This window comes from Vidua chalybeata, chromosome 2, assembly GCF_026979565.1.
Source record: "Vidua chalybeata isolate OUT-0048 chromosome 2, bVidCha1 merged haplotype, whole genome shotgun sequence".
In the NCBI taxonomy this organism is placed as follows: Eukaryota; Metazoa; Chordata; class Aves; order Passeriformes; family Viduidae; genus Vidua; species Vidua chalybeata.
The window spans coordinates 95,095,425-95,121,833 of record NC_071531.1 but is presented as its reverse complement, the minus strand read 5'-3'; the positions used below and the strand labels follow the sequence as shown (position 1 = coordinate 95,121,833).

General features: G+C 38.9%; 1 protein-coding gene across 3 annotated transcripts in view; it reads left to right on the top strand.

Annotated features, from left to right (window-relative positions):
• DCLK1 (doublecortin like kinase 1) overlaps nucleotides 1–26,409 on the top strand; it is a 237,329-nt gene that overhangs the window by 94,471 nt on the left and 116,449 nt on the right. For all 3 annotated transcript variants that reach the window (XM_053934574.1, XM_053934575.1, XM_053934578.1), the window contains exon 4: nucleotides 20,077–20,176. In XM_053934574.1, coding sequence (XP_053790549.1) covers nucleotides 20,077–20,176 — 100 coding nt within the window. The remainder of the gene's footprint in view (nucleotides 1–20,076; nucleotides 20,177–26,409) is intronic.

Here is a 26,409-nt window from a genome sequence, read left to right as displayed (position 1 = left end):
CACATGAGACAACCTGCACAGGAAGAGCTCAGTGCTTTGTCTTGACTGCATATTTCTTGATATGAATAAGGTTTGGCCTTCATTGCTTGCTTAATCTCATCCCTATGCTATGCTTGGATAAAGCTTCATCTGTGAGATATGAAGAGACATTTTGGAGGTGGCTGCTTGTGCAGTGGAGCATGTGGTCGTTCCAGCTTCACGGTAATCTGCGGAACTAGGTGAGATAGCAGTAGTATGAAAATGGCATGTCATGTTAGTGGGGAAAGAATGAGCTGCTGCTCACTATCCCCTTCCTACATGTCAAAGTAATTCTGGTTCAGAATTTCTTTTACCCTTTGACCTCTTGCCACACTGGTATTAAGCCAGTTATGGGAATGAAATGTGTTCCGTAAACTGAGGTCATTTCTTAATGGACAATAATTCAAATGAAGAGACACATAATTAGTTATAACTTACTCTAATTGACATGCTTTTCCCAGGACATCTCCAGTGCTCAGACAGCAGGAGCATGGATGTTGTTAACCAGGGCAAGTGTGAAGGACGTCCCACTTTTGTATGTCCTTTTTTTCCCCCTGGGTCAGATGCACAATAACTTTCCTCCAGGCAAAATTTCCTTCAGGTCATATGCATAAAGAGAGCTCCCACCTCAAAATCAGCCAAAAATTTCCTGCCTACCTCAATTACAGTGAATTTGAGTGCAGTTACAAGGAATGACAACAGTAGCCAGTAAGCATTAGGTGACACTGCAGTGCATGTGTCTGCTCTGTTTTTCAAGCATTGATCAGACTCCTTCCTTCCAAGTAGGCCAGTCTTAGGCCAGCATTTAAGAAAGAGTATTTAATATTCTTCAAATTACCATAAATTTGAGGCCCTTATGTATGGAAGTGCAGAACACAAAATTTCTTTCAGTGTGTGTACTACTTGTAGCAATAACAGCACACTGACTTTTTTCTTCATTCTAGCTCAGGACATACGACTGAAAAAATGTTTTAATGGAGTGCACTGATATTGTATATTATTTTAATTCGATATCTTATAACTTATAAATATTTAATTTATTAAATATAGAAGAACAAATATTTCTCATAAGTCAAGCAGACAAAAGTAGACATTCCTGCCAAGTGGAAAGCTTTCATGATCTTTAAGGTCCTTTTTAAAAATAACTGCAGCCACTGTGCAAGTTTTTAGTTATGAAAAAACTGAAAATATTTTCTTCTTCTCCATCTTAGGCTCCCTCAGAGTTGCCAAAGACTCCAGTCATCTGCCAGCCAGTCATAAAAGAAAGGCATTTTCCGAATGGAATGCAGATACTGGTTTCGTACACAAGAACAGTCAAAAGGGCACACAAATTTACATGTACTACTAAGCTAATAAGCTTTGATGATTTATGTTATTAAGCCTGTTTCTGAAAAGCATTTAGTGTAATTGTAACAGTTTGAAAAACAGTTGAATGTCATCTGCTGTTTTTTTTTCCTCCTGAAGGTCCCCTGCCTGCCTCAATAGTTAAAATGTGTCTCAATTCCCATAGTTTACGTAGGCATCCTATTAATTGAGGGGAAAATCTTTCTAGACCTTTAGGACAGCTTCTGGGATCATTATTTTAATCCCAGGGAGTTGTGTTCATATTATATGGTGACAAATGCACTTTATTTTAAACTGCATGCACAGATTTTAATCTGCCGTAATGCACTGGGTTTCAGCCATTTCCTTACTGCAAATGAATAATGAATAAGCTGTGGTTTGAAAGCTAATGGTTCAAGATGAAATCTGAATCTCATTGCAACATGGATGATATTCATTTGTCATCTCCATGGAAACATCTATTTATCAAGGCACTGCAGCTAAGACTGTAACAAGAAAGTAAGCAATTGTTGGACTGCAGGGCTTTTACTAGGAAGCAGACTTAGGCAAGCAAAAGATAGGATTATACAGGACTGTGGCATTATTTTTGAAATTGGAATTTTGTTTTTAAGAATACATAAATCTTTCACCTTGAAAGGATATAGATATGCTGTGCTTTGAAATGCTGAAAAATATCAGTAGAATGAGGAACAAAAAGCATAAATATCCTGGGAAATCTCTCCCATTATCACCTGTTGTGGTCCATGTGCTCTCAGGAAATTCCAAAGCTAGAGTTGTGTGTCTTTCTGTATTCAAAGTGCAGCATCATATGCCCCTTGCATATAGCATGACAGCTATAAACTTAACTGAATTTAACAGTTAGTGCTGCTTAGCAGAAGAATTGTCTGTGAGGCACATCAAAATTCCTTAAAATAGGGTTAAATAGGGTTCAATCTCTTAGTGAGAAGTAGGGGACTTGTGGAAAAGGCCCAAAGGTATAGTAGATATCATTCCTCAGGATTGGGCTCATTCTTTCTTCTATTTTTTTCTCACTTAAGTAGTCACAATAGTGCAATCCTGAAACACTGTTTAATATTTCATTTCATAACAGGCTTGAATTTTTAGTTTTATGGTTGTAAGCTGTGGACTCAAATTTTTTTTTCTACTCTTAAAACAGCCTTCATTGTGTGCCAGGAGGTAAGCTCAGAGCTTGTGAGGCAACAGAAGAAGCATGAAAAGCTTTTTTTTTTTTTCTAACTTCTGCTTATGGTGTGCTTCAGCTTTTTGTATCAGGGAAGAGCTTTCCTGAGCTCTCCTGAGCTGAGAACGCTCTCCCCCAGGAATGCCACATGCCACCTTGCTGGGGCAGGTGATGCAGAAGGGAAAACAGCTTTTCCTTCCCTCTGGAGTTTGGCTGAAGTTTCCACAGGTAGACAAAGTAGTTACCTCTCTTGCTCAGGAGCATGATCAGGAATAGTTTGGCCTCTGGGATGGGTAGTCAAAGCAGGTAGCTTTGTAATTTGGTGTCCAAGTAAAGTTGCTGATGAATTTGTTCACAGGACAAAACTGAGACGGATTGGTGGGGTTGAGACTTGTTTCTGGAAAACATGGGCACATAATCTGTTCTGTTATTTACTTCTATTTCAGTTTTGTTTATGAAAGGGACTTACATTGAGGTTGGTTTTGGTTCTGTTTTCTTTTTAAGAGAATGAGCTATTTTGAAGGATTTTCTTAGGTTGCTGTCATGGTTTTGGCTTCTAAACCTATATAAGGTCTCTTTATCACCCTTTACAATTACTTTTAAAAATCAGGATTTTAAGAAAAAAACAAAAATACAACTTGATTTTGCAGTATAGTTACAATGTATATGGCTGTCCCAAAAATGAGGCATACATTTAATTCCAGCATGTAAGCAGCCCTTGTGACAGAGAGAAGCATACTTACTTTGACAAAAATGGTGCAATTTTCTTGTTACACAAAGTATGTCTGATCGTGTGTACACTTGAATTGATGTCCTCTGGCCATGGTGATGGTGATCTCCTGTAGTGCCTCTTGTCCCATGTTACTATGGAGAAGGAAGGTGCTTCAGTAGGACTTGATTATTTGCTCCAGTTGTCAAACATGTACCCTCCCTAATTACTTCACAAGGGCAGAATATTCTACTAGCTGAGAGAAAAAAAAACAGATTAAGAAGTGAGACAAGGTGGGAGTAAGGCAATTGAGGCAGCGGATATTAATGGGAAAAAGAGTAAGAGTGGGAGGGTGATGACAAGAGAAAGTGAACTAAAGGAAAAAAAAAAAGATGACAGAATCATAGAATTGTTGAGGCTGGAAGAGACTGCTGGAGGCTGTCTGGACCAACTCCCCTGCTCAGGTGGGGTCACCCAGAGCAGGCTGCCCAGGACTTTTTAGTGTCCAGATGGCCTTTTAGTGTCTGAGGTTAGAGGCTCTTAACACCTCCCTGTGCTAGTGCTCAGTCACTCTCACATTAAAATATTTTTCCTGATGTTCAGAAAAAATGTGAGAAAGTGTGAAGAATAAATTCATGCGGGGGGGGGGGGGGGGGAAGCTTGGGTGATTGCCCATAGGCAAGTATAGCTTTAAGAAAAGCTAAGTTCATGTGCCTGAAGTGTCAGAAAGGGAGAAAAGCCTTCTCTTGAATTTCTCACTCTTAAAAAACTGGAAATCACCAGTTTTGAAGTTCAGCAATGGCCACTTCACTGAGGATGTAGGAGAGTTCAGTCATGATCCTTATTTCCTCTTTATCTCTCCGTTTACTGGCTGTTTGGCCCCGTAAGCCTGTCTGCATCTGAGGATGCCGGCTGTGACGCCTCTGTGCCCGGGAGTCGGAAGCCGCGAAGGCGGCGCCGCGCGGAGCCGCGGTGGGAGCGGAGCCGGGGCAGGCGCGGGGCCGCAGCTCCCCCGTGTGTGCGAGCTCCGCTCCTGCCTCCGTGCGTACCGAGTGCTCTGTCTGCCGACAGCGCCGCTGCCTTCAAATCAGTGCCACGGCTCTGACTTCTAACGCCAGCTAAACTAAGGCAAAGGCATGGCGATCCCAGCAAGCTCGGCACATGTGGCTGAGAGTTTGGGGTCTGCTCTGGGTAGTTAAAATTGGATAAGACGTCTGGAGCTGTTGCAGACGGACCAGGAATTGTCTAGCCTCATTTGGAGGCAGTATTCATTTCTCTGAATATTCATGGCCGGTTCAGGGGAAGGACAGGGCTGCTACCTGCCATTAGTGTGATGACTTCATCCTGAAGTGGCCGCTGATGAATTCAGCAAGGTAGTAATCTTTGCACAGGAGACATTTTAGAAGATGCCGCAGATAGTGACTCGGATCTTACTGTTCTCCTGAGCCCTTGAGTTGGTTGAGTCATTGTACCATTCAAGTGTGGGTGGCTTTTCCCTGCATGGATATTTTTTCATTAACTTCTGGGTCACTTTAAAGGAATTAATGCATTACTTGATCAAGTTTCTGTTGGCAGAAACAAGTTCTAATGTACTCTGGAGGATCTTTGGCTATGTCGTACAAATCTTTATTAGTGCTCTCTTCCAGTGTTGTGTCACTGTTTTGTCACTCTTCCACACTGATTCACAGGTTTAGGATATCTTAAGACAATTAGGGATGCTGAGTAAATGTATTTGCAAACGTTAACTAGAGGCTTTTATTGACACTGTAAGGTATTATGTCTGTCAGCAGTGAGACACCTCTTGAAAATTATTCAAAACACTTAAAGATATGTTCCTTCTCTGAACCACGTTTCCTGAAATCTCTTTCTATTCAGAAATTCATTAATTTAACTTTGGTGACTACATTCCCTCTGTGTGTAATGGCAGGTAAAAAGAAATATGATTAAATATATCTTTATTTAAAAGGAATATGCACAAATAATACATTGCCAAGTAAAAACACCTATAATGCATCTTTCTGGATCCTAACTCTGGCCTTACACAGGTCCATCACTGGTAGTGCTAAAATCTCTGGCTCCTAAGGAGAGCTTATTCTGGGTCCTTGTGGGTTATTTCTGTACCAGGTTACTGTTCTGAAGTAGGCAGTAGGCATTTTGTATGCTTTCAGGTTCATTCTTCTTATAAGAAAGGAAAGCATGACCACTTTTGTCTTCAGCAAAGAAGGATGATACTAAAGGCTTGAACAAAAGGAAAAGGAAGTACCTCTAGAAAAAATGCAAAGGGGTGGAAGGAAATATCTTGGGGAATTGTGGAATTACCTTTGTTTTAAATCATTGGGAAAACTCAAGTAATTGAGTGTATGTTTGAGATATTTTTGGCAAAGTGAATCTGTTGCCTGTTATAAATTTGCTAGAAAATTGTAATTATGTAGCTAACATAAACCAAATGTTTCTCATTTACGTTGCTGCCTAACTTGCATTGAGAAGGGTAAGTATGCCCAGAGCTCTTGAACAATTTTAAAGCACATGGCAGCACTCTGCAGGCTTGGTTGTGACAGTGATTTTCTGTGTTCACATTCCCCATATTCAGGTTTTCCTTTAAGCAATAAAAAGACTTAAGATTTGGATTCCAACATCAAGTTATTACTGCACTATCTTTTAAGAAAGAAAGTCCTCTCTTTTTTTAAGCACTACCTGCACTTGCTGAAAGGAGTTAACAACACTTCCAAACTAATGAAACCATTTGGAGTAATTGGAGCTGTGCCATTAATATGAGAGTGCTTATCCTCTGTCACGTGCCTAATGTTTGTGAATATCATTCAAGGACACCTTGAATAGTCCCAGGACTAAGACTGGCTCATAATTGCTTCCATCCCCATCAGAGTGTGTCACCATCTGTGACTGTGTGGGCTGTGTATTCAGTTCCTTCTTTCTGCTTTTGCCTCACTTGGTAATTAATTTTTTTTTAGTGTTGCACAAATGACACAGATTTAACAATTAGCATATCCGCAGCTCCATCTTTGCTCTCAGGTGGTTAGGATATTTACCTTTTCCTCTGCTTTGCTTCTGAGCTGGCAACCTATTTCTTTCAATTTCTCTGTTAACAAAACACCCAAAAACTCCCCAAACCACCACCACCAAACCCAAATGCAAGTGCAGGAGAGAGAAGAGAGAACCTGATTGGACAAACCTTCTTCTTTTTTTTTTTTTTTTTTTTTTTTTTTTAATAGGCGAGACATTTTCTGGTTCATTATGTTGGCAGCTACAAAATTGATCCCGGGATTTTTAGATCAGTTTATATTGATACACATGGGATGTGTAGACACAGGTATATATGTGTAGAGAATATATATATATTTCCTGGGCTGTTTTGGATGCAAAAAATGAAGTTGGGTGCTGTGTGGAGACTGGCTGTCCTGGGGATCTGGGCCTTTGTGCTGCAAAAGAGCTTCAGTAAGTGAAAAGGAAATTCAGATGCACAGCAAGGTGTTATCACAGGTGAAATTGCTTTTGGTGCAAATTTCCCTTTCCAACGTGGTGCTATTTTCTGTAATTGTATTTTGCTTTAGAACTTATCTGTGCCTAGCAGCCTTCTGAATTGCAAATGTGCTAAATTCTCCTACATTTTGTAATGTGATTTCTTTCATGTTGCTTTATCACATCATTCCCTATGAGATGTAGGATCTTAGAAGTAAAGGATTTGTAGCTGAAGGCTATTGAGTTCATAACAGGTAGTAGAATCAGAACACAGGGGGTACAATTCAGAAGATTATAAAGTTTTGTAAGGAACAGCCTAACAGATTAATAACTTGCTGAGCTTCTGGACCTCCAGTTCAACAAGTTATTTGGGGCTGCACTGCCTGAGCATAGATTGCTTCATCTTTTTGATTTCATTTAGGGTTTGAGTCAAGTCTTCGAATGTTTGTTAAATAGCATAACATTTCCAAACACATCTGGCAGGTATTTTTGGTATGGCTTTTGCATTTGAGTGATGCTGCACTGCCACCAGAGTTGTGCATCTGCATCAGGGTGTCAGTTTGATGCATCTTATTATGTCAAAAATAATCAAAACAAATTCCTTTGGTACTTACTACATCTCCACGTGTTTCCTCTAAGCTATGCTACAGCTTAAAATAAGTCAACCTAAGCGTGCACAGATGAAATTAAGCATGAATGCAATGCTTTTGGCTTGTGCAATCTATAAATACACAGCAGTCAGGTTAGTGATGAATGTGGAAGGGTTATATGGCAGCAAAGAAATTTCATTTACATTTTCTTAGACAACAAGTAGTTTTGAAGATATAGTACTAGTATATTGTAATAATTTTAATCTTAAAATCAATGGCTCTGGATATTGATTCTTCATAAAAGTACCTCCTTTCACAGTTTATAGCTTAAATATTAAAAAAAAAGTTTTTCTAGCGAAGTAGAAGGGATTTTGAAGGAATTCTTTTCTATGCTGGAACTTTCAGATGTGCTTGAGAAAACTCTTCTTCTACTCTCATTGTAACATTAATTTATTATATGTTTTGCTGGCGGGGATTTATCTGAAGCTTACACTGATTACATTTTAGCAGATTTCTTTTTAATTCTCAGATCTTTCAGAAGTCAGTTGTGACTCTGTGTGTAGCAGTACTTTAAAAATCCTTTTTCCAGTTGTTTGCCTCAGGTTTTTCTTGCTTTCTTTTTTGTCAGCTCTGATCCTGATGGTTCATGTCATATTCATGGATTTATAAACTCTGCTTATTTTTTGCTTGCTAGATTTAGTAATGTCCCAGGACTTGCTGTACTGAAGCACTCACAAGCAACAGGCTGTGTTCCAGTAAGAAACTCTTACATGAGAAAGCAATCTCCATGTTCAGCATGCCTGAGAAATCTCAACAATTGTAACCAGTCTGCCTGTGATGTCGAGGCAGTGTTCTGACCAAGGTGTCTCTTCACAGAGCTGGACATAAAATTCCAGGTTTTTGTGATTAGTATGTCTGCTCTTTCTTTATCCTTAAGCTTTTGAACTGTTTCACATTGTAAATTTCTGTAGGTTGGATTCTCCCTCTGCACATTTCCTACCTCTGCTGCTGTGTCCTAAGGAGCCAAAGCCCAGGGAGAATGGCAATTACATGAATCACTCCACCAGAGTAAAGATTACACATGTAGACCATGTTTACATTGCTTAGTGTTTTTTTCTGAATGATACAGTCTTTGTCAATGGAAATACCTTGAATTTTTAATAGTTATTAGCAAGAAAAATTCCCTGATTAATTTTCGAAGAAATGCTCTTGGGGAAATAAATAATTTGAACAGTGGCTTTGCTGCATAGACACTTACATATTAATATTAATGTTTATTTAACATGCTCTCTATTCATCTTGTTAACATCTGTTGTAATAATGGAAACTATTGCCAAATAGTTTCAAGAGTGATGGTAATGAGATAATGTGTGTCTGCATGTCTGTTTGGATTGGATTTTAGATTTATTGTCCATATTCTGCACTTAGAAGAAAGGGAATCACTCAATTTTCACTTTTCTTGAGCATAAAGAGCTTTAATGGTTGAATCATTTAATCTGGTTATTGAAAGGATTACTATTACTGTTCAGCCCAACTGGCCCTCTGGAATTTGAGGAAGGTGCTTAACCATTTGAGCTTTTGCATTTTGTGCTATTTTATTACCCTTATCGTTACATGAAATGCTACATTATCAGCATACTTGTGCTTTTTTTGTACTGGTTCCAGCTGCAGTGTGCAGTGACTTGTTGAAACCCTGACATCTGTTTTTCCTTTTCCTCCTTTTTTTTCAGAATTCAACCATGTCGCTTTTTTTTTCTGTGTTGCATGCTGGGCCTTAAGTTAGCATGTGTATGCAGCCAAAAGCCATTACACATCTCACTTATGTTCCAGGCAGTTTATGATGGAGTGCTATCCTGCATGCATTTTATGAATGATTATGCCTGAAAGAAATGGAGTTTATGGCATTATCACCAGAGTCCACCATTAGTCAGTAAGCTAACATGAGAACACTCTGTCATGGATATTAAGGTGATACACTGGGATTTTGGAATTAAAATATTTTCAAAGAAGGGAAAATAACTCTCTAAATGCATTAGGGTAGCTATATATTTTTTGCACAGTCCACCTGCTACTTGAAATTGGTGGTTGAAATCTGGTTCTGCTGCAGGCATAAGGTGTGATGGGTTTGGTTCAGATATTAACTCTTACAAATGTCATGCTTCACACTGCTTCTGTAGTGCACACTCTCTCACAAGAGCAAGAAAGCCAGAAGTGTTCCCACATTTGACAACGCTGTGCTGAGGCAGGTTGCTCTGAATTGAAAGACAAAAGAAAATCATGGTTTTAAAAGTCTTTCAGGAAACTGCTCCTGGAATGCCACCTATTGTCATGGTAATCTCTAAATTGGATGCTTTCATAATGGTGTGTAGACTATAACTTTGAGCTTTTCATTTATCACTCAGCGATATATATATATAAAATACAATTTCTCTTATAGAGGGATTGCAGTACCTAACGCAAAATTACCAATCAAAGCTTTCCATCTGGATTTGGATCAAGGCAGCCAGTAAATTTTATTTGGACCAATTTCCAGAGAAGATGTGTTTTCTGCAGTCTCCAGGGGAAGGCTGTGTGATCCCCCAGTGTCTCAAAAAATGATTGCAGCTTGCCCCCACAGTTCCCAGCTGGGAAGGCAGAGAGGAGCATCTGGCCAGTCAAGCAGACCAGGACCCAGCTTGCAACCTCCTGCTAAGCAGAACTTCACAAAAATAAGCAAACCTCTAGAAAAATACATAGTGGACAGAGGTAAAAAATTAATCAAATGCTTCTGTTTCTAACAGTTAATTCAAGGATTCATACTTGCCTTATAGCATGCATTTGATAGCTCTTTTACTTGAAAATGGAAATAAGTGTTGTACACTTTCAGGTGAAATGATGAGAATGCCTTTTGTTGGAAAATTGTATTGATTTCAGGGAGAATTGCAATCAGAAAGCTTTACTGGTATGCAGGTATTTTGGAAAAGTGGTTTTTGAGAAACATTGATTGTGTGCACCTTATTTTTGAGATTTATGGATGAAATGCAATCAAACTACTTCAGAAGCAGTAGGCACTCTAATTACTGTTTCAGGTAATGGGCCAATACAATGCATTTACTAAACACAGTGAACATGACTGAGCAAAGTGATTCATTTCACCTAGCACTAGACGCTTGCCCTGAAAGACATTTTTGTCTTTACTTCTGTCTTTACTTCTGTCTTTTACTTTTTGTCTGTACTTTTGAAAGATATTTTCTTCTTATCTCCAAACCTGTAATTACAATTTTCAGAAATTGGCACCTGTCTGCATTTTTCTTTTGAATGAATTTGTTTCACCTAGCTGGGCTCTGCCTTCTCATTTAGCTGCTCTAAGCAACTAGAAGGATCATCAGTGACAGTTTGTCATGAAATATGAACAATAAAAATTCATAATTGGTTGTTTTTATGTTTGAAAAACTTTGAACACTGACATGAGATAGTAGGCCAGTGCTCTGCTGTTCACAGCAAACAGAGCAAAACTGTGGATTTAATTTTTTTTTAGTATATCTGCAGTCGTATTCTAGGAAGTAGTGTTATTCCAACAGAGGTAAAAAATAATATTTTCACTTATAACATGATTGAAGAGCAGTTTGGGTTTTTTACTGCATGGCCTTCAAGTTGTGGAGTTTTCTTTTATAAGAAAGAAATTCATACAAAGGCCTCCTTCAAATGATGATCTTGCAAATGTCAGTCTTTTTTTGAAGAACATACTGACCAGTGCTTAAGATAGTTTAAGAGACTGCTCTGAAACCAGCTGCTTTTGTGCAAGTGCAGTTGCAGGAGTACAATTATGTGAATGATAAAGTAAAAGTACACACCATCTTGACAAAGAGGATATTAGCCATAGTAGGATTCCTTGCTCCTTAAATCACGGACAACATATTCTGTGCTTAGTTTTTCTGAGTATTTTAGAGCAGAATTCAGTCATAATAAAAAAAATAAAAAGCTCACAGGGGTATGGTATCTTTTTCAGCAAAACCCAGCTTTTCAAGTGGCTTTTCAGGCTGGGTGAGTTGTTTCCCTTGTACATACATATTCTGAAAGTCAGTCTCCAAAACTATTTTAGTACCTCTAACAAGGCCTTATTCAAGCACCTGAAGTCAAGGAGATGATTTTGCTAAGTGATCAGAAATTAGAGTAATATTAATTTCCTTTTTCTTAGGGTTATGTGAATACAATGTTAGCAAATAGTTGCTACCTGTTTGGAGAAAAAATCCAGGTGGGCTGCTGGAGTCCGCACTTGGCACGTCTGGCCACTAAACGGTAGTGTTGTATTGCAGCTCGTGAGGGAAAATACATGAATGTGGCGGAGGGAAAAAAAAAAATCCACATCTAGTTGAACTCTGCTATCAAGCCTTAACTATTTTTCCATTGGCCCATTAGTTATATCTTCTGCTGTTAAATCAGCCATCCTGATGGCTGAGGTAACATCTGTCAATGTCTGATTGTCTTGAAGAAACATCCTCTGTTTAACGTGAATTTATTTTAAATGTGTGAGGAGAGTTTCTTCTTCTCTGTTCCTGTACAAACTTTGTTCTAGTGTTTAAATTGTCCATCACAAGTGTGCTGATCTGTTGTGCAGTTGCTGTGGGATTTTATGGTGACTAGCAGGATTCATCTCCAATGCAAAAGCCACATTCTCATGGCTTTTGTCCTGTCTGCCATGAAGCAGTTTTTGACAGGAGTCATCTCAAGTGGCCGTGTTGGTGGTTCCTGTAGAGAAACCTTTAATTAATCTGAATGCTTCTCAGTATTGCAGTCACACATAAGCCCATGAGGTGTCTGTTGCTTTCCTCAATTTCTCTGACAAAGAAACTTATTTACTAAATTAGAGTCTAACAGAGAAATTATTTAGGTTTCACATGATGTTTTGAGCCAAAGTGTAGTAGTTACTGTGCATCAGAACTGCAAACTTTCTGCTATCTCTATCTGAATTTTAAAGGATTAAGGTGAAAGCTTTTAAGAAGGGCTTGTCACAAAGTGAACTTGTTTCTCAACAGGAATGTGATGGGACATTTGAAAAACCTAATTTGACTGTTTTCTAGGTGTGCTATCATTTAGTGCAAACCAGAAAAGTAAAATAGTGAAGTAAAACAGTATATTAAGATTAGTGTATAAAGCATAGAATGGAAAGGTTTACTTCTCCTTTTGAAATACTTTACTGACCAAGACAGTCATATTTTACTGAGTACATATTTTAACTGAAGAAAGTAGGTGATTCTTCTGTTAGTTTTTTTGCCAAGTCTGATAAAGATCATACAGGCTGAGCTATGTATTTCACAGAATGGATGTTGATCAATACACACTTTGTAGAAGTAGACTGATACCGCATCTTCAGCAGTCAGAAAGGGAGAGAAACCTCTGTATTGGTGGCAGAGGAAGCAAAATGAAGAGCAGTGGATTCTGAGCCAGCACTGACCAACACGCAGCTGAGGGGACAATGTGTGTGAGGCAGGTGAAGCAGGACTCCCCAGGGCACAGGGATGCTGGCTTGCTTTCCCTCTGCTTTTGAGGATGAAAATTCATGTGTTTTTAACTATGATGGTGTCTTGTGTTCATCTGCTGTGGGGGGGCACACACACACAGTGAGAGGCATTAATCTGCAATGTGGCCACACGTGCCAATTGGCAAAGAGCAGCTCCAGCCAGCTCAAGCCCCTGCAGTAACATCTCTTCATTTATAGAAATCCCCACGGTACCATCTTCTCTTCATTTACAGAGGGCACTCTTGTAATGAGAATCTCATGATAAAATGCTCTTCTTCACTGAAAAGCTCTCACAGCTTGACGATGCAGTTGTCACCATGGAGATTTCACTCCAACAGCAAAGAATGAATTTGGTGCCGTTTCACTTCGGGAATGTGTAGCAGATACTTCCCAATGGTTTCAGCTAAGCCACCACCTGAGGAGAGAGCTTGGATCAGAAGCTGAGAGAGGAAGTGCATATACACTGATGATAAATTAAATTTTTTGTAGGTGACTGGCTCTCCAGAAATGGCATGTGTGTAATGACAGATAAATGTGAAAGGGTATGAATAAAAGCCTCAGAGCCTGAGCCAAAAGGAAGAGAAATAGACTTACCTTAACCTTGAAGGAAATATTCAAATGTGATGGTCTGTGAATTCCAGCTGAGGTATAATTCCTTTTCCTCAGAAAGAAGGGAGGGCCTGAGGTTCCTTGAGGAAAGGGAAGAAAAAAAAAGAGACTTGCTACCAAATGTATTTAGAAAGAACGGGTATTTTTCTTTCCCCTTCTCCAAAGACCTTATTGATATGCTTGGATTTCTCATTTCACAGAAATTACCTGAAAAAGAGTATGGAATGATTAATTTCTGATTTTCATGAAGCTGTGAAATCTTTCTGTGTGAGTAACAGTTGATTGTTTTACTGGCCTGTCTTCTGAGGGGAGCTCTACACAATAAATAAGCAGTATGGTACAAAACTGAACAAAGCACTGGGAAAGCTAATATGAGCTGCTGGGAGATAAATGGAGTAATACAGGAGGTCTCTTCTGATACTGCATTTCTGCAAGGTTTAGGAAGTGATTTTCCCCCTCTACTCCGCTGTCCTGAGGCCTGCAGGGGAGTGCCACAAAAATGATCAGAGGGCTGGAGCACTTACCATATGAAGAAAGACTAAGAGGGTGGGGGTTGTTGAGCATGGAGAAGGGAAAGCCCTGGGCAAACCTTATAGAACCTTTGAGAACATAAAGGAGGCCTGCAAGAAATCTGGGGACAAACTTCGTAGCAGGGCCTGTTGCAATAGGACATAGGGTTTTAAATGGTTTGAAATATTTTTTTAAACTAAAAAAGGGTAGGTTTAGATTAGCTATTAGAAAGAAATTCTTTACTGTGAGGGTGGTGAGGCACTGGCACAGGTTGCCCAGAGAAGTTATGGATGCCACATCACCCCTGGAGATGTCAAAGACCAGTGGCAGGGCTCTAAGCAGCTGATCTAGTGGAAGATGTCCCTACTCAAGGAGTTGGACCAGAGGAACTTCAAGGTCCTTTGGAACCCAAACTGTTTAGTGATTTTATTATTTATAAGCTCTCAGGAATATTCATAGCTATCATGAGACTTGTTACTGACTCCCAGGATAGATGTCAGCGAGATAAATTCAGTATCTGAGATATTCCTCCAGGAAGCAATAGATAAAGAGTGGGTAAGTACTGCAAAGCTAGTGGTTAGTGGAAAATGCAGTTTGGCAAAGGAGAAAAATGAAGGGAGAATACCACTGAAGATCAAATTGAATATTATATTTTTTTTAACTTGAAAAATCAGCCAGAGGCAAAATAAAAAAAAGAAAAATAGTAGTAGAGAGGTATAGTGAGCTCCTTTGACATGAATAACTGAAGAGATCTGCCTAAGAATTAAACATTGAGTCTGAGTGAGCCAAAAGTAGCAGGAAAATGAAAACAAGCTCTGTAATAAAACTCATAAAACTTGACACAGAATTAATGAGTCAGAGTCCTAAAATCATGAGTCATTTAAACACTGAGGTTTTTCCAAGGATAAAACATTTTTTAGTGTCTTTTTTCGCTATCAGAGAAATGGTAATCAAGCTCAACATGAGATTGTTTAAGGTTCAAAAAGGCTACTTTAAAACAGATTTCAAACTTCCCATCTCGCTGATCATGGGGTGAAGTCTGGAAGGCAATTGCCACTGACTCTCTGCCTGCCCCCTCCTTTGGACTGTACCTTTCTCACCAGCCTCAATTACCTCTCTGTCACCCTCTGTGTGTGCTCCTGGCTGGTAGCCTATGTCTCCTTCTTCCTTAATGCTTCATATTTTCCTTTTGCCAAGTTTCACTTCTCTTTTGCTTTTCATAAAACCCTATACCCACTTATCACTTGAGTTCTCCTTAGGGCCTTCTGCATCTTTATTGCTTTAACCACCTCATTTCTTTGTCATCACTTTTCTTTCCAGCTCTCCAACAGCCATGATGCCTGAGGACATGCCAGCTTGTCTCATTCCTCATCCAAAACAGCTTTCAGCTTTAAGTCAAATTAAGTTGTTATTGAAAGAAGAGAAACACACCCTCCTTCTTTTCTATCCAAGAACCCAGCACTATGGAAATTGTAACAAAGAAGTGAGACAGCAATCATGGTGGTTGTGCTGTAATGTGCTGGTGCTATGAAATGTTCCTGAATGCAGTGGAAAAATAAGTTTTCTGAATATCTTTTTATTCAAAAATATCAGTGTTTCTGAATTAACTTGGTGTGTGGTCAACTTTAAAAGAATAGAAAATAATTCAATTTGCTGTGACTGATACACACAAAGAATTTAGTTCTGGGTTTTTTTTTTTTTTTTGTGGATGTGTTTTAAAATGGGAATTTTAAAAGTCCCTGAATACAGTCAGAGTACAGCAGTTATAAAAGAGGATTGCATCTGTAACTTTCATTTCATGCTTTTACTGAAAGGATTGATCCAATCACTCTCTCCATCCCTCTCTCCCTCCTTGATTCCCTCCCTCTTCTTTCTCTCCCTTTTCCTCTTTTTCCCCTGTGTTCTCCTTTCCCTCTCTCCCTCTGCAGCTCCTCCAAACCACTTCTGACTGCTCTTTCTTACTTGTGGTGAGAGAATATAACCAGGTATTGGCTCTTCTTGGGCCATGTGCCCTCCACAATGTGAAGCAGAATTTCTAATGTCTTTTGTATATATAAGAAGGAGGATCTCCACAAGAAGGAGACCATCTCCAAAGAGGTGAACTTCAGTGCTTCAGGCCAGTCAAAGGAAAAGTCCCCATAGTAGTTAGGAGATTTCTCTTGGTTCCAAATGCTTGCCTGTTTAAACAAAGAAGGAAAAGTGAAGATAATTTTTCAAAATGCCTGTGGTATGTAGTGTATATGCTGCAGAGCCAGTCCTTAGGCTGGGCTGGAAGACGAATTTGCTGCTCTTGCTCCCTGTTCTTCTTCTGAGACAGCTCTGCTGATAAGCTTTGTGCTTCTGTGGGAGTTGTGGGTGCCTGGCCCATCCAGGCCCTCCCTGGTCCCTTCTGGGGACAGAGCTGTTGTGCTGCTTTGACTAGAGGGTTGAAGCGCAGTAGCAGCTACTGAGGTACAAAATAATGTGGCGGTCTTCCTAGGTAGACACCTGTGTTTCCCACTGGAAGGGCATGTGGGTGTCTTGAGTTGTTTACTAGGGCAATGATGATTTGTGTGGAATCCAGGCTTCACTGTTTACAACTTACTTAGGGGACTTCAGGCTTGACGAAATCTTCTACCTCCTCTGTTTTTTTGTGGTTGTGGCCAGGTCATCGAGTTTCATTTATTTGGCTTGCCTATAACCAAAGCCTGTACTAGTGATCAATTTGTTTTTCTCACCATCAATCCAAGCACTCCCTGGCCTCTGCTAATGCTACTGTTATTTATTCATTCCCTTACAAAGTTTAAGAGAGACACCATTAATGTTAAATGACATCTCCTTATCAGAAAGGTTTTTGTTAAAAAGAGTCACTGAGTATTTCATACCACTTGTGTGGCAGACAATATTTTTTCATTTTCTCTTTGTTTAAGGTGCATGTTTGACTGCTCCTGCATTGACTTTGTTTTTCTCCTTGTGAGAAATAAAACTTTATTTGTGAAAAGGAAGATGGATTCTGTGCCTTGAAAACAACAGAAAAGTCCAAGGGACTTTTTTTTTTATATTTTAAAAGTCCGAGGGACTTTTAAATTTGCTAATTTAAAAAATTACTAATTTTAAAGCTGATCACATGCAACAGACCACACTGACCTCTAAAACACTTGTATGGTCCAGTTTAGGTGATAAAAATTCTTGATCTTCTAAACTCTAACTTTTTAGGAGCTGTGTTCTCCAAAAGTGAAAATGGGTAATAAAAAGCAGGTCCTCTTGCTTAACTGATGACTGGGTGTGAATAGAAAGTGTTTGTAGATTCTCTCCAAAAAAGCCTGGAAGAGGGATGCTGTCTATGTGTCAGATGCCTTTTAATTTAACTGCTGAGGAGTGTGAACTTGCAGAGAGGGGCAAGGATGCTGAGACAGAAGGGATGGAAAATGCAGACAATGAAGGACATCTCAGGGCTTCCAATAGCAGTATAAAAAGGTACTGGAAACCTTAAGAGAAGTTACTCTGGAAGAAGATGGATCTGAAAGGAAGTTGTGATCTTGCTATAACCTTTCTAAGAGCTAGAATTATAATTCCAAAATTATTAAAATTTCAGGAGGCAAAAAAGCTGTAATTTTACATACAGAATATGAAACTGAGGGCAAGGAGAAGAGAGGCAAGCATAATAACACTTTAAATTATAAGTGTAAAGTTTAATAAAACCCAAAGATATTTAAGCACAAATTATTTTTTGTGTGTTAATCCTATTTTCTTTCTTATTTGCATTTAAATTGCACTGACTGAACCTGAGATGCTTTAAAAATAGGTATAGTTGAGCCTGGTTAAGTGTTGCTACCTGAATTTTAATGTCTTGTTTAGGCTTGAAAGAAAGCCTTTTCACTGGGCAGAGCTGAGCATTTTTGGGTTTTATTAAATCCTTTTTTTTTTTTTTTGGTCTCAAATGTATTCTGCTTGGTATAAAGACAAATGTAAAAGTCATCACTCCCTAGAAGTGTGTCAAACTTGGGAAGCAAAAAGGAAATCAGGGGATTTTTAATGTTATTCTGCAAATTAGTAATTTTGTACAAGCAGTGGGAGAGGTGGCAATTTCAGAGGAACTTGACTGAAGAGCTGTTTGAAGTTCAGTGGGAGTATGGGGTGGGAAGATAGGCAGGATATGTCTTGTGGACAAAAAAGAAAGATGGGAAGCAAATGAGTTTATTTAAACGTTGCTGAGGCTGATACACTAATAGAACATAAACTGAGTAGGAACATGGTAAAAAGCTCTACCAAATATTTACATTTTTGATGTTGATGTTCAGGTAGCGTGTAGTGTTAAGGTGACAATGGTCAGAAAAATAGGGTTGTGGTGGATCTGAATTGAAAAGTAAATTGATTGCTTAAGGAAAAGATAATTTAGGAAGAACCTTTGTCTTTTTTTTTTTTTTTTTTTTGTATTTATTTCATCTAGTTGTTGTTCTCTCAGTTTCCTGTTTTTTTTTTTTTCCTATTTGCTAATGTTCTACCTTTAAAATTGTTTTAATTATGAATAGTAGTCTACAAGCAAGTCACGACATGTACCTCTAATTTTCCTCTTCATGACATTTCTGCTGATGCTCATAACTGTTCTGGATGTCAAAGCCTTCAGGCATATTTCTGGGAATGATGGTGTGAATTTTATAACCCCTAGACACTTGTTACTTCAGATTGATGGGATACTTTTTATGCCAAAATCTGGCAAAGTCTCATTAGGTAATTCTTTCACTTGTGTTTTTGTAGATTTTGAAAGCTTTTTCTGAGGGGGCTTGTTTAGATGAGCTGGACTGTTCTCAATTGTATTGTCAATTTTTAGAGGCTTTTGATGTGTTGCTTTGCTGACTGTAGACTTGAAACTCTCTTTGTGAAATTAGCCTGTTCAAACATCAATGCACTATTTAATTACAAAACTTGATATAACAATATTTAAGCAAGCCTACTCTTTTAGAATTTTCTTGTAAATGTGAAGTGAGAACAGATTTCATTAAGTATCTTTGTGGGTTTTTTTTAAAGATGGATAGATATCTAATTTGTTTTTAAAATTTATCAAAGCTGTATCAGTAAGTCCGAAGTCTGTTTTTGGTAAAAGTCACTGATTCTTTGTTTAATATGATTGGAAAGATTGAATTGTTAAGCAGTGCCTTGTAAAATAACTAAAAGCTGTTGTAAGGAAATTGTAGAATAGAATGATTTAGGTTGGAAGGAACTTAAAGCTCACCTAGTTGCAACATCCCTGCCATGAGCAGGGACATCTTCAAATAAATCAGGTTGCTCAGAGTAGCATCCAACTCTTGACTTAGAGTGTTTCCAGGGATGGAGCATCTACCACCTCTCTGGGCTACCTGTTCCAGTGTTTCACTACCCTTACTGTAAAAAAACTTACTCCTTATATCCACCCTCTTTTAATTTAAAACCATTACCCCTTGTCCTTTTGCAACAAGCCCTACTAAAAAGCCTGCTCCCCACCTGTCTTCCAAGCCTCCTTTAGATGCTGAAAGGCTGAAATAAAGTCTCTAAAATCTCCTGTAGGGACATAAAAGCACACCAGTGTGATACTGACTGTTCATATGGAAGTAGAAAGAGCTTATCCTTTTACTCAGTATTAGAAGAATTATTCCCAGCTCTTCTGACTTGACTGTTCAGCTTGGTGCCTTCAAAGAGAACTTCACATTGACTCTGGCATAGAGGGAGACTTTGTGAAGGAGGCTTAGTTCACCTATGTGAGTTTGAGAGAGAGATTTTGCTGAAATAACTCCATTTCATTCTGCATACAAAGCTGTAACCTTATTTCATTGCAGCCAAATGATGGAGATGTGAACTGAAAGGCAAATTAATTACCCACTAACTACTGAATGGTACCTTGTGCACAAACAGAAGGCATTTACCTCATACCACAGATGCGTCATGTAATAAATCTGACAGTTATGGCTTTTTGTCTTATCTTTCCCTGCAGTGTCCATAAAAGTGTTTCTCACTTGTAACAGATGGTCAGAGCACAGCTTTGAAATTTATCTGGAGATGAAGCCCTGTTGATTCCATTAAAAGTGAAGAATTTTCATGCAGATGGAGACAAAGAGGGATTTATTGTTACAATTCTGATGGTGAGGTATTTCATACAATGCCTTCCTTTCCTTTTTGTTTGCAGGTGATGTGCCTTCAGGATTTTTTTGGTGATGATGACATTTTTATTGCATGTGGACCAGAAAAGTTCCGTTACCAGGATGATTTCTTGCTGGATGAAAGCGGTAAGATGTATTTTTTAAATGTTTGCAATGAGAGTAAAGGGCAGATTTCCGTATCATGCTAATTAAACTAAAGCAGTATCACCTGGCTTGATTTCAGAAATAGAATAAAAATTTTAATTCAAAATACTGAAAATAAGAGAATTAAAAGAAACAATGAAGCTGTCTGCCTATTGCAGCATAAAACTTGATTTCTGCCTGAATTTCAGATATTGTATGAAAAGTCGTGTTTGGTGGAATTCCTTTTGTGTTTTGGCTTCGAATTTATTCCGTTTCTTTATCACAATTTCTCAGGCTTCCAGTATCTACCACTGAGATTTAGTTAATGATTCACAAGTAATGTGATAAAGAAAGAAAGATGCAATTCTAAATGGAAGATAAATGTAATCAGCAAATGCAGACAAAGTCATCTGAGAAAATTTAATGAGTTCTCTGTTTTTCAGAGTCTGACTAATACAATAATGAAATCAATGTATCTAACCCTCTAAGGAAAATACATGTTTTGTTTTCAGATACTGTTATTGTTACAAAAAATATTCCTGACTTGGGAATCACAGTTTTAAGGAAAAAGAAGAAAAAACTAACTATTGGCTTTGTGCATTCAAACAAACAAAGCTGCCAACAACATTGAATTTATTTTTGTGCAGAGCAAGACACAGCAAAAGTTTTATTGCTCCTACACACTTTCTCTGTCCGTGGTATCTTTGTAATCCATTGGTATCAAAATCTCTAATATTGTTTTAAACTATCAAAGGTCTGAAAGAACACTTGGCTAAAGAATCAGTCAGAGAAGATTTTGTTGCAGCAGTAACCACTTCAGTCATTATGTGTGTATCTGTTTAGCATCACCACTTCATCATGGTTTTTGATGCAATTATGCTCTCACATGTCAAGATGGTGTAATTGTATTTTTCTGACCTGTGAAGCTGGAGGGCCTCTTGGTCTTCCCAGATCCTGACAAATGCTCTGTTAGCCTGTGTAGGAGCAGAAGGCGGCAACTTGCGCAGACCTGACTCTCTTGAGTTGAAGGATGATTCTGAAAAAGGAGATGTCTTCTGGGCACAGGAATGACCTTTTATGTCAGGCACAGACAGAAGCAAGAACATCTTCTGTGTTCCTCTAGAGGACTTTATAATATGGAAATAAAAATCAAAATAAAGCACCAGATCTGCACTTTGCATTAATGAAATCGCTGTAGTTGACTCTAAGGCAAAATGTACCAATGGTGGAAAAAGTAGCTTTAGCCATTTTTAGAATTAGGAATTAGGAAAGTGAGGGGGACATTTGACCAGCAAAGGAGTTTACCAGGTGGCTTTGTGCTCAGAATGGAGGTCCTTGCCTTCAAGGAGAGGACACCCAGATAGTTGACTGTGTAGTCTGGATTAATTTGTTTCATCTGAAGGATGATACTGGTGGCTCCTCACAGTGAACCCTGTGGCAGTTTTTGCAAGGATGCAAGAAATGCTGACAACAGATTGGTCTAAGTCCCTTTTAGAAGTATGTAGCTGGTTTTTGGAGGTCTAATGCCAAAGTACTGACATAGCCTGACTCTGCTTAGTCTTTGTTTGTCTGATGTATCAGCATCTCTTTGAGTAAGTAATATCTTTGTCTGAAACTTTGGTGCTTAAAACCATTTTGTACTGATCTTTAAAAAATCCTTAAAATCTGTGCTGAATAACACAACTTTAGCTATTTGTTGTAGTGTTTGCTTTTCTATCAGGTAAAGATGCAATGAGCATTGACTGTTTTTTTTTGACTGCAGGAATGAAGAAAGGGGAGAAAACCAGATTTCAGACTATGTGTCTTATTTCTTTGAGAAGTGTACATCAACTTTCCTGTCTCTTTTTCAGGAGTTTGATATCAGGGAACTTGTTTAGGTTGCTTTCCAATAGTTGCTGATGTACCAGCTGATCTGCATCTAGTCAGCATTCTCTAAGCAGGAGCAAGAGTTGGAGAGAAAATAATTTTTTAAAAAGGAGGTTTTAACTTGTTTTGCTTGGCAAATGAAGTTGTATGATCACAGTGCGTGTCTGTGCATTCCTCAGAGTTAATCTAAGAATATTACAAGTATTAGGAAGTGCTGTCCAACTGTGCAAGGCTTGTATAGCCTGTCTCTGCTTCCCTGAAAAGCATTTTGAAGCAACACTCTGCTGGTTTGTCACTACATCCCTCCAGTATCCTCCAGGTTCATCCAGATGATGAGAGTAACAGTTAAGGTCTTGCAGCAGAAGGACTAAAGAAAAGCAAAATTTGAAGATGGGGGAAAAAAGTAGATAGAAGAAATATATAAATAATCAGGGTTCTGAGCTTTGGTAATTACTTTTGAGGGAGGAAGAGGAATGCCATTGTTTTGTAACCTGGGTTCAGAACTCCTGATACTAGAGGTGAGCAGGAGGCAAAGTTGGGAAGCCAGTCACCTGTACTGGGATCCATTGTAGCTAACACTAGGTAGCTGCATGTAGGTAATTGCCTGGGACTGAGCCAATCCCAGTAGATATCTTTCCCAGTAAAGAAACCAGACTTACTGACAAAGTAGATGATAGATACTTGGTTGACTCAGTTGAAAAATGGATTTTTTGAACTGTTCGTATGAATTATACTCCAGAAATGTCTGGTTTGCTTCTCTAAAGGTATCTGTATGGCTGATGTAGCTGTTCTCGTCTACACTTTATGTTTTAAAGTTGCTTAAAAAGCTTTTAGGATGAGATTAATTCCACCCTATCAGAAAGGCAAAATCTAAAATCCCATCAGTTTTCATTATTTCTAGTCATCTTTGTTTCTCTTGCTCCCATGGCTTGCTTTTGCCTTTGGATAGCAGAGTCTAAAAGCCATAGAATCAGAAATTTAGGAAAACCAGTCTAGAAGTCAGTGAATCAATCTCCCCATCTAAGTGTGGGATGAACATTCCACTTTTAATTGGCTAACATTTCACATTTACTTGGCTAACAAGCCCCTCTAAAGCCTGTGATGAAGAAGAATCTGTATCCTACCAAGACATTCTGTGCCAGTGGTAAACTCTTCTTACTGTTTTTCAGCTATCTTCCCCAGGTTCCCTTGCTATAAATGAAATCCATTACTACATTTCTTATCTACATGGGAAACAGATGATTCCTTTTTCTTTGAAAAAAATCTGTGGGCTCATCAATTTTCTTTTCTTTAGGCTGAACAATTAGGTCAGCTTTAATTTGACTTCAGGCTTAAAACTGCCCTTGAATTGAGGATATGTGTTCCTTCTTTATATCATCTCCTTCTCTGTTTTATGTCTTTTAGGAAGAGGCATTGAATATCCCCTTGGCAATCAGCTAAGAAAAGTCAGTTAATTAGGGATCCATCAAAGAGAAAAAAACAAGCAGTCCTCACTATACATTGCAGTTTCTTCCCTGCCTGGATGTACAGATGATTTTCATGCTAAACACACTGTTTGTTGCATGAAATGCAGAAACAATAGGCACCATACCCAGCATAATTCCTAGCAATCATCTCCATATCTGAGATGATCAATAGATAAGATAGCCACACACAATTTCATCATAAGAGCTGCTGATGGGACATAAGGATGCATGTGAATGACCATAAAATTAAGAATTAAATGCTCCTTGTTTGTCAAGTGTCAGTAGTGATGCTATTTTCATAAAAAGTTTTTATGGGGTATGTAAGCACAAAATCATTACATGAATGAAGCACACATTACAGCAGCTTGTAAGAAGAAAAAGTTCCTCAGCGTAGAGTATGTCAGTGAGTGCTTCAGGCATTGTTAGCTTTCAGTTTTGGAAAGTCTCCCAGAAATCCCAGGTTTTCTTTAGCTGACGCTTGTTCAGTTTTAAAAGAGGTCAGGAGATGCCTTTCAATAGCCCTTAGCTGTGTGTTGGCAAAGATTAAGGTTTAAGGGCCACTCTCACAAAAATATTTGCAATCAGCTATTATTTAGGCACCTAAGTAGGATTTGCAATGTGAGTAACTCATGAGATTTGCCCTAATTCAGAACATCTCCTTTGCTTATACAGGTATTTCTTTCTCAGCACTGTAAAATAAGAGAGCTTTGAGCGTGGCAGTATTGGAATTAATTTTTTTAAAATTAAATTATTTTTTATGTTCTGTTAATGTTTTCTGAGTTCTTTGCAACCTTCAGAGTTGCACAAAGAGGTTATGGCAGACTTCATCATGTACTGAGGTGCATCATGTACAAAAGCTGCAGTCTCAGCTGACCAAAGCCAGTGTCTCTGCCTCCAAGCAGAGTGTAACCAATACAGAATGTCTGGATGTGAAAACAAGTGCAGATTGCTTGTCAAAAGCACATATTACTGTTATGGAAACAATGAGGAGAATGACTCTGTTTTTGGGGAAAATTAGGACTGGAACTTTGAAACCTAATTTCACTTTGACTTTGCTGGCCTGTGTTAGTCCTCAGCTCAGCATCTCTGGGCCAGCAGTGTTACTGCTTCATCTTGCCAGCAGCAGACAACTTGCCAGGAAAATCTGAGTCCTGTGGTGTCCGCACACACGTGCGTGTGTGCATGGAGGCGTGCACACGCATCTGATCCAGGAACTGTGGTTGAGGTCAGGGGTATCCTGTTTATCCCTGTTAATAGCTGTCATGTTTCTGCAACCTTCATTAATCTGTCCTTCCTAAAAGAGGCAGGAAGGGGAAATCAGTTATAGTCCTCATCTACCCTGATTTATAGGACAGAGACTGATGTGTTAAGCAGCTTTTGGCTGGATTAGGAGTGGAGAGCATGCTGGCTGACTTACTCTGCCCTCATCAAAAACTCGTGCTTTGGCAATTGGAAAGTAATGGTGGGTTCTGGGGACTTCGAGATACAAGTTTGCTTTCAACAGAGGCATAAATATAAAGTGTTCCACTGCAGTGTGATATTTTCAAATGTCAACAACTGCTGGGCCTTGGAAACAGATATTCTGTGTACGAGGAAGAAACAAACTAAGGCAGGAGAGGCCAGACTCTGGATGTACCGCTTAGACTAATGGTTCAGAAAGGCAAGACGGAAACAAGCTGTTTTTCCAATGGCTTTGCATCCAATGCCCCCTTTATCTTCCTACTACAGGACCTCCATTTTCATCTCCACCCTCTCTTAGTGCTGTAGGCAGTTACACAGTACCCTCAGCTCCCTCCCATTTGGCACATCAGTACTTGTCCTCATTCCCTTCCTCACAATAAGTATATTGACAGGGTCTCTCTTACATCCAGTAGAGGGACATTCCACAACTTACCCCAAAACTCCTCACTGAGACCACCTGTGTCCAGCTGTGTTGAAATACCTCCCTCCCTAGGCCTGTGCATCCAGCTCATACTGCTGGCTCAGCCAGCAGTACTGGCTGCCTGGAAGTACTTGGCTGTATGGCAGCATGTGAGTGACTCACTTGTTTCTGTTGTGTTAAACTCTTAAAAGGAGGATGCTGATCTTCAGTGAGATACTCAGAACAGGCTGTTAGCGTGATCGTCAGGTGGCTGTTAATATAATATCATGTGGCGTTCATTAAATAAAATCTGTAGTAACGCTTGAGTCAAATGAGCTGCTCACATGAAAAATGCATTCAGAACTTCAGGTTTATTCTATGCAGCATTTCTCTTTTAATATATGCCTTTTTTATAGGTACATTCTTGATTACAAAAGCCCACTTCTTTATCTGTTGTTTGCAAATTTGCTTTCAATATTCTTCACTGTGTCTCACAGGTGTACTTATTTGAGACATTGCTTCTCACCTTTCTGCCTAAGCATCTCTAGCAGAGAAAGCTTGGGCACTTAAATCATAACATCTTTGCTTCCCCCCACCAGCTGGCAGATTTATAGACATGAGTAAGGGATGTTAGAGCTTTCAGTAAGATGACATACGTGCTTTCGAGTCCAGATTTACACTGAAATGCATGTCCCTTTTCCCAACTCCTCACCATGCATGTGTATTTGCATAGTTATCACTTTTCATCCATGTTGCAGTGAAGAAGCTGCCTTGAGAAGTTGTATGGATAGCTAGGGAAAATTGTGGTCACTTACAGCTTGCAAAACAGCCATTGAAACTGGCCAAACAGTAAAACTGCAGTTAATGCTAATTCATTCTGCTCATTGAACCAAATGTTCTTCAATATGTTTTCTGCAGTATTTGCTTCCCCAGATGTCTGTTAAAAATAGCATGAATGAAATGCTATCCAATAAACTAGAACTGGTGGAAATTCCTGTTTCATTTGCATAATGAGGTTTGAGTGTGCACCTTCCTTCAACCTT